The 9,400-nt window shown below is 30.7% G+C and overlaps 1 protein-coding gene across 1 annotated transcript; it reads right to left on the reverse strand.

The window, feature by feature from the left end:
- Positions 1–8,050: 8,050 nt before the first annotated feature.
- On the reverse strand, positions 8,051–8,978 carry LOC120169236 (glutathione S-transferase U7-like). The gene is made up of 2 exons (XM_039177433.1): positions 8,601–8,978; positions 8,051–8,514 (listed from the first exon to the last, which is right to left on the reverse strand). The coding sequence occupies exons 1-2, from the start codon at positions 8,916–8,918 to the stop codon at positions 8,140–8,142; spliced, it is 693 nt and encodes a 230-aa protein (XP_039033364.1). The 5' UTR covers positions 8,919–8,978; the 3' UTR covers positions 8,051–8,139.
- Positions 8,979–9,400: the final 422 nt, after the last annotated feature.

Genomic DNA, 9,400 nt, shown 5'->3' on the forward strand with positions numbered 1-9,400 from the left:
GTGAGATTGTTTTTTTTAAATTAAACCAAATGAAATCATTTGTTATGATTTTTTTAAGCCCCAATTTTATTTTTTTGATTATAGTTATATAATTATATTTATTATTTAATATGTTTTACCTTAAATATTATGTTGTAGTTGATTTGAATCATTTTGTTTCACTTGATTTTATGGTTTTTAATTTATATATGTTATGACTTGTGATATTTTTATACATTTTAATATTGTAAACTTAAAAAAAGTGTTACATGTATATTAATATTGCTTTGAATATTATGTAAAATTAAAAAAAATATTATTTTATATAAAATCCGGTTCAACCGCGGTTAAACCCGGTTGAACCAGTGAACCAGTACCTTCACCTGTTCAATGTCTGGTCCGATTTTAAAAACATTGGGGAAACTCATAAGTAACACATAGTTTTAAAAAGGCTTCAGACTTGTCTGTTGTATCCGACATTTGTTGAATAAACAGTGGATGGTTTGAATCTATGACACTCTAGGACGGACACAAAATTTTATGTTAAGGGGCAAACTTGATTTTTTAAAATTTTAGGGACAAACTTAAACTTATAAAATTTCAGGGGTGAAAATAAATTTTCAATCGAAAATACATAGACAAAATCTAAAATTTCTAAAATATCAGGTAATTTTATATTTTTAGGGGTATGACTGCCCCAGTTGGCCCCTTGATCCATCCCTAATTATAATAAGTGACATAATTTCATGATGCCTTTAAAAACCATCATATAAAAACTAGATAAAATGAGACAAATATTTGATTTCATCGTGCAAAATCTATTTTTTGTTACAATAATACGTCACTTTTAGTGTCTTATAAAATATGATGAATCAAAGCGTCACGAATAAAATTTATTAGTGACAAATGTAAACGTCACTAATTCAAACCGAATTGACATTATAATAAAACGTCACTAATACTTTTTTCATTGGAGATGATTTTACAATGCCACCATTTTATCTAAATGTCATTAAAAGGTTTCCCACCAAATTTTTGGGAGGCAAGATTTTGATGTCAAACATATTGTGATGAAAATCAATTACCAGTTTTGAAATTGCCATAAAAGATATAACATTAATTACCAAATATGACAAAAAGGAAAATGTCACGTTATATTATATTTTGAGATGTTATACGCAACGTATCAAAGTATCACGAATAAAATTTATTAGTGACAAATATACAATGTCACTAATTCAAATCTAATTGTCATTATAAATAAAGCATCACTAATACTTTTTTTCATTCGAGATGATTTACAATGCCACCCTTTTTATCTAAATGTCATTAAAAGATTTCCTACCAATTTTTCAGAGAGATGATTTTAGCGTCAAACATATAGTGACAAAACACAACGACCATTTCTAAAATTGTCATGAAAGATATATCATTAATCACTAAATATGACTAAAAGAAAATGCATCACGTTATATTATATTTTGTGATGTTATAAGCAACATATCAAAGTGTCACGAATAAAATTAATGTGCAAGTCACTAATTCAAATTGAATCGTCATTATAATAAAACGTCATTGATAATTTTTTTCATTGGCGACGATTTTACAGCATCAATGTTTTATCTAAATGTCATTAAAAGGTTTCCCTCTAAATTTTTTGAAGGGAAGATTTTGGTGTCAAACATATAGTGACAAAAATCAATGACAAATTTTAAAATTGTCATGAAAGATATACCATTAATCACTAAATATGACGAAAAGAAAAAAAACATCACGTTGTAGTATATTTTGTGACGTTATACGTTACGACATGTGGAAATTTCGTCATAAATTGACAAATTTGTTGTAAAGGCCTTAGTCCATGACGTGGCTAAAGTTTCTGGAATTAAAAACTTTTAGAGTTTAGTGACCAAAATAGAAGAGAAGAAAATAGTTGAGTGATGAATGGTGTAATTTACCCAATTTATAATAGCATGAATTAATGGAACCGTTGGTCAATGACAGAAAACGTTGGTCTAAGGGCCACGTTGGATTCTTTTTTCGAATTGAATAACCATATTGATCCAAAAAAATAGGATAAGGGCCATATTGGTTTTTTTGGGAAAGTTCAAGGAACTCATATGCCTTTTTGCCTTTATTTATTTACTGATTTTTCATGCTCAAGTACATACTAGTCTCCTCCTCCTTTTTCTTCTGCTTCTTCCTCTTTCTCTTACATGAGAAATTATTTCATGGACCTTTCCATCAAGTTATCATTGGTCACAACCAATTAAAATTATCCACATCAATATATTTTTCCATGTCATTTATTTTCCAAATCATTTTTTCCATTAATGCATATTTAAATTAAGCTTAATTTAAGGGATTACATGTAGGCTATGTCTACTGGGTCATATGAAGAAACTCAACTGCTGGAAAACTTCAACCTACAGAAATGGTGTCTTAATATATAGTAGAACCGACACATAAATATAAGAGAAATGAGGTTAAATCTCTTGTGCACGAAGGAGAAACAGTTTTGTTAGAATATCACATTTGTTTTTCCATCAATGTCGGTAAAATCAAATGGTGGGTATGAAAATGTCCACTTGGAGAGCTATATGGATAATCATATGTGGTAAGAGGAGATGAAGTTGTGTGGCAACACAAGAAAAACTTAATCGCGTCAAAATGCTTAACAATTAAGAGTCAAGAATGTACAAACATGTGGCAATTGGACATGGTGTTAATTTGGCAACAAAGTGGCCAACAATTTGTGTAAAACAATGGAAAAGTTCCAAGCACGACAAGTAAGAACCAAACGTGACAGTTTGGATAAGGTAGCCATGAAGTTTACTACGGCAAACAATTGAAAGGTGGCAAGTGGCCTATATATATATGTGTGTGTGTGTGTGTGTTTAAAGATTAGGAATTAGTGTGTGTGTTTAAAGATTAGGAATTAGTGTGTGTGGGTAAAAAAGAAAAGATTAAACAAGAGAAAGAAAGCTTTCTTAGTGGTGTTTGTTGTAGTCACTCATTTTCATCCAGGGTTTTATTTAATATATACATAACATATATAATATATAGTGTTGAAAGCATTTTTTCCGAAAGTATAAATAATATATAGTTTTGAAAATATTTTTGAAAATATATATAATATATAGTTTTGAAAACATTTTCGAAAATATATATAATATATAGTTTTAAAACGTTTTTTGAAAATATATATAATATATAGTTTTAAAAACATTTTTGAAAACATATATAATATATAGTTTGGAAAACATTATTGAAAATATATATAATATATAGTTTTGAAAACATTTTTGAAAATATATATATAATATATAGTTTTGAAAATATTTTTTTGAATATATGTAATATATAGTTTTAAAACGTTTTCGAAATATATATATAATATATAGTTTAGAAAACATGTTTGCAAATATATATAATATATAAGTTTTGAAAACGTTTTTCGAAATATATAATATTAGTTTTAAAAAGTATTTTATAGTATATTTATTTCTTTTTTTTATTTATCTGTTTATTTTATTTCTTTATCTCTTTATTTTTATTTTTTTTATTTTTATTTTTATTTTATTTTTATTTTTTAGGTCCAATAAGTCCAGCAGAGGTCCAGCAGGGAGCCCAATCGGGTAAGCCTGACCCAACAAACCCGATTGAGGGGGCTTTACCCATCCAAAAGAACTAGGGTTTAACATTTAATCAGGGGCGTCGCAAGAGAAGAAAGCAGACACACGCGTAGGGGCCACGCACCAACGAGTTGGCCGAAAGCCTGGGACTGAACCATCCCGGGATTTCTGGCCCGACGACAACCTCAACAGAATGTGAATGGGTCGAGAAACAACCCAAAAAGATCGAGGATGACTTTGAGATCATCGGGACCCAAACGGTCGATCGAATGCTATAAAAGCCTAGTCAGGGAGAGATCGAAGGATACCGAAAAGATCACCAAAAAATCAGAATACCAACCAAGCAACAAAGAACCACAAGCACAACACAAAAAAGAAAACAATCAAAACAACCACAAACGCAAAAATATCTGAGGCAACAAATCCGAAAGAGAAAAAACATTCATAAATCGAAAGTAAAAAAGCAAGGCCAAAGATTGTATTTCGATGAACGAGAGCGCGTTGGGGGATCTTGTCGTGAAAGGAAAGCCACCAGGAATTCGAGGAGACATCGGATCTAAGGTAAAAAATCGGATCTTTGGCTTTAGATCTCCGCCAATGAGGAGCCTTTTAGGAAAATCGGGTCTCAATTTTAAGGTTGTGGGGATGAGAGGAATTTTTGGAGGTATTTTTTATTTTTTTCGGCCATCGGTGGTGGTGGACGAAGCTGCGGTCGGTAGCCACTGGGGCCAGTTGAGGAGAGGGGTGAGTGTTTGAGGGTTGAGAGAGTTTTTTTAAAATGGGCTGAAAATATTATTTTTCTTGGTTTTAGGGGTATTTACAACCGAGGAATTAAGTTGTAACTAGGAGATTTTTAAATTATTTCCACAGTCCCTATACTTTTGATGTGTAATTCATTTTGGTCACCTATTGCAATTTTGTCTCTGATTTTTCAATTAATTAAATTTAATCCTTCATTATATTTCATGATATAGTCCTCTAACTTTTGTTTTTCCCTTGCAGCTCATTTTTAGTATTAATTCAATCCATAAATTTCAATTTATTTTAATTTGATTCTTTTAATTTTTTTTATATATTTTTTAAAATTTTAACTTTTTTTTATTTTTTCCAAAAGCATTTTTTATATATTTTCTCTTTTAGCATTTTTCTTTTTTTTTTCTTCTCTTAAAATTTTCTTTTTTTTATTTTTTTTCTTTTTTCCCTTCTCTTTTAAATATGTAATATTTTGTATTTTATTTATTTTATTTAATGTTTTTTCTTTTTTAAAACTTTTTTCCCCTTATTTTCTTAATTTAACCCTTTTTGTTCTTCTCCTTTATTTACTTAATATTTTTATTTTACAATCTAACATATTTTGACTTTTCTAGAGGTAATTTCAATCGATCAAAGGTAATTAATTCGAATCGAATCTTTTAATTTCAATTTTCGTAATTAAGACAACCGAGAAATTAAAATGGTACCGAAAGGGCAGTGCAAGGGTACTAATCCTTCCTTGACTATAACCGACTCCCGAATCCGACATATTTTTGGTAAAACTCATATCAGGTAAGATGGTAAATTAAGGTGTCCGATCAACCTAATTTTTAAAAATGATCGGTGGCGGCTCTAACGTGTTTTATTTAAGTTGAAGCCCAATTTCGGGCTCACCCGAAAGATGGTTATGACACTTGTAATTTAGCAACACCTAGTGTAGTATTTGTGTGGTGTTTGTACTCATGTTTTGTTTTAGTATTAATAATATCGTAAAGTTTATCGAGTGTATTCAATGGAAATATTTACTTTCAATTGAATCAATTTCCTGCACTTATCAGTTTCCTTTCATTTAAACCATAACACAATGTATATCATATTAGAATACATTGTATGTGAGTCAGACGAGTGTGCGCAATATGTAGTTTAACTACCACGTAAAAAATATGCACTTTTAGTGCCAGACAGATGCATAGGTACTGTAAAACACAACATCACTATACAGAAAATCACTTGAATAAGTGATAATCACTCCACCTCATGGCATGTCAATTGTACCAATGACACTCAATTCACATACAATGAGCTTTTTATAAAAATCATATATTTTTCAATTAACATAAATATTCATAGATACACATATATCAAATATCATAAAACAATAAATTGAGCAATTCAGACCCAAAATTATTCAAATATCATTTATTAAAACAAATATAAAAATATATAAAAATATCTACATCGATACTTATATCAAAATTAGAAATTATTCATTTATCAAAAGTATCCATAGATACGTATATATCAAAATATTATAATACGATTCAAAATATTTTTCTTTCCAAATTATTCAAAGTTGACTCATCGCAAGTCTTCCTCGTATCATACATATAGAATACACTCACCTGATATGCCTAACTAGCAAACCTTTAATATCGATATAAGCCTTGCTCTTGCACTTTTTCCTTATTTTTAAGTTTTCTTTGATCTCGATTTTGATCACGATCTATGCGAACATCATTAACAGAGTGCATACATTTCAAAGCACATGTTAGTATCTTACTAACATAGCCGCACACAGTGGTGGATGCACTAAGCCCCCATCGGGGCCAAGTGCATCTCCATTATTTTCGAAAAGTGGTTAAATTTAGCTTAATATGTTAAGGAAAAAAGAAAAAAATTAAAATTTTTGCATACCCATTATTTTTAAGAAAAGAAAATTAAAATTTTGAGCCCCCATTCTTAAATTTCTGGATCCTGGATGCACAATAAGAAATAAATTCCTAAAAATTCTTTTGATACTTATTCGATATTAATTTCATTCCATAAAATCAATGTCAACCGTAATACTTCAAAATATAACTTCAGGTCTCTTAATATTCATTTCAACAAATAATTCACATAACTATTTCCGATTTCACAATTTGATTATCAAAATGAATTCTTTTAGAATTCATCCTATTATTTCCAAAATATGCAAAATGGTCCCTTGCCATTTAACCTCATATTCAAGAATCTAATATCATATTCAAACATTTCAACATTTAATTTAAACAATATATCAATTTCTATTTTAAACCCATATTTTCTAACCTTTACAATTTAGTCCCCTAACCTTTACAAACTTCCAAAATGGTCCAAACAACATTCTAAAGCTTGTAGAATCATTCATTCATCATTTCTAACCATAGTATATATAATTTTTCCCAATTTATTTCACTATGGTTGAATATCAAAGGTCACTCGGGTCTTGTTTTCCAACTTGATTCAAATATGAATTCAACTTCTAAACATAATTTCCAAACATCTATAATCAATCTCATATCAATTTCAATTCAAACTTCAACTATCCATGATAAATCCTAATGGTCAAATGCTTTAATTACCATTTCTAATGGTTTCCAATAAACTTTCAAGCATAAATTTGATTCTACAACATCAACTACATCATAATCCAACCTTAAATAATGAAAACCTAACATCCCCTTCATCCATCCAATTCAAGAAATTAGGGTTTCAAGAATGGAAAGTATGAACAAATGGTACCAAATGATAGAGAATTTCATGTAGAACAATTTTGAATTTCATGCTTTCATCCAAATTCCTAATAAATTGATTGAAAATTGAAAAGAAATATTTCTAAGGCCTTTGAGAAGCTCACGTCACTTGAGAGAAAAGGATGAAGAAGTCTTGAATTGTCCATGAAAAATATCTAAGACATTTTTCATTTAATAAGTTAAAATGAATTAAAATTTTATTTTAGTGACAAATGACTATTTTGCCCTTATAATCTCATGATAATTACCAAGCCACATGGTAATTGTTTTTCATCCAAATGTCAAAGATGAACCAATAATTTGATTAGTTTCCAATTTTTCCCTTGTAATTTTCCAAAATTACAATTTCACCAATTTTCATTCGACGTTCCATATTTAACATGAAAATCAATCTTAAATCTAATGATCCATGTTAAATCCCACCATTTAAAACATGGAATGAAATTATTAACTTTATTTTATCATCCTTCAAAATATCTTGAATATTCGATTCGATCTGATTATCCAAATTTTTCTCGGATTTTATCGTTTTATAGCTTTTAACATAGACTCCGAATAAAAAATCCACGTGACACGAAAATCATTCTTGGGGGTAAACTATTAATTTACTGGATAAAATTTATTTTTGAAAAAATTTAATTTTTGGTCTCTAAACTTTCCCAAGTTTACACGTTGGTCACTAAACTTTCAATTAATTTATTTCGGTCACTGGCCAAATTTTGGGATATTATGAGGAGGAGGAGTTATGTTTCCATTTAATTTATTTTTATTTTTTATTTTTTAAATGGCATGTAGGACTTTCTTTAATGGGTTAGCGGAAGTTAACTTTTGAGAGACTAAAGTCAAACAGACCGATAACGTAAGGGACTAAACGTACTTTAATTTGAAAACGATGATCAAAATCGGTAAGACCAAAAACAAAGACGGGTGTTCGCATAGTTTGCCCTTATTTATTTGTACAAATACTCATAAAACAAAGAACAATGACACGATGACGATCAAACCCTGAGCCACCCATGAGAAGAAGAACCTAAAGCTTCGCTACGCTGGCGGAAGTAAACAATCATCTTCTCCCTCGGTGGCCACCCATCTTTGATCACCGGGTGCTGCAACATCCTCTTCATCCAGGAAGCGGTGGCCGGGAACTTAACCGGATCCATGATCTTCATGCATCCAACTTCCTCCCACACCTCAAGATAGTAACAAACCCAACCCAATATAATATCCAAATACCCAATGCTTTCCCCTCCAAGGAACTGCTCTTTCCCTTCAATTTGCCCCTCTATTTTCTCCATGGATTCTATGGTTCCTTGCAGAGCCCTTTGCTTTGTTTCTCCTTGGGAACATAAAGCATTCCATGCACCTTCAAAAACCTATAAAACACGTCACGATCCATAAAAACCAGAAAATAAAATAATAAAAATATCCAATATATTGTGATTCATTAATCGTTACCAACCTGTTGTTCAGCAAATTTTGCCCAGAATCTAGATGTTGCTCTCTGGTGAGGATCCTGAGGGAGCAAAGGGTTATGTTTCCAGGTTTCATCGATATATTCGAGAATAACAAAGGATTCGGCAATGGCTTTCCCATGGTGAACAAGCACCGGGACTTTCTTATAAAGAGGGTTCAATTCCATGAGCAAGCTGGTCTTGTTGAAGATATCTTCTTCTATGTATTCGTATTTGACACCTTTGATTTTGAGCGCCCATTCCACCCTAAGCACGAATGGGCTTACCCAGAACCCCAACAGCTTCACTTCCTCCTCGGCGGCCATGAAATTTGATCTTTGTTTTTAAGAATTCCACCTGGTTTTTGAGTTTTTATATATAATAAATAAGCCATCACTCCGTTTTTATAACTAATAAAAGTAAAACCCAAGGCTGTGGTGGAGCATTGGCGTTTGATCACGTAACTTTGAATATAAAGCCATTTGATGACTTCCTTTCCCCTTCCTATTTTCGTCAGTTCAAACAATGCGTTCAAATTGTCTGTTTAGTGGAAAAAAATATGTGTAATTGTGTATACACCATTTTCATTGACTAAGAGTCTAGAAATTAATGTGGATCACATACGGATAGGATAGGAATCACCGAACAGTAACTATACTTCTGTTCGGTCCCTGTATTGTCCGAAATTTCCAAGTAACAACAACAATGTTCAAACAAGTTGTCAGAAAATTCCAACAATATCTACCAACCCCACGAAAATGAAAAGCACTCTCAAATTTGCTTACAAATATTTTAATTTTAAGATGTT

The sequence above is a fragment of the Hibiscus syriacus genome, unplaced genomic scaffold, assembly GCF_006381635.1.
Source record: "Hibiscus syriacus cultivar Baekdansim isolate YM2019G1 unplaced genomic scaffold, ASM638163v2 tig00111758_pilon, whole genome shotgun sequence".
NCBI classification, from domain to species: Eukaryota; Viridiplantae; Streptophyta; class Magnoliopsida; order Malvales; family Malvaceae; genus Hibiscus; species Hibiscus syriacus.

Bases quoted from the DNA above. Each gene is read 5' to 3' on its own strand.
- LOC120169236 (XM_039177433.1), bottom strand. From the start codon at position 8,918: ATGGCCGCCGAGGAGGAAGTGAAGCTGTTGGGGTTCTGGGTAAGCCCA. The intron at 8,515-8,600 runs GTTGGTAACGAT...CGTGTTTTATAG, and splicing joins CAAAATTTGCTGAACAACAG to GTTTTTGAAGGTGCATGGAA.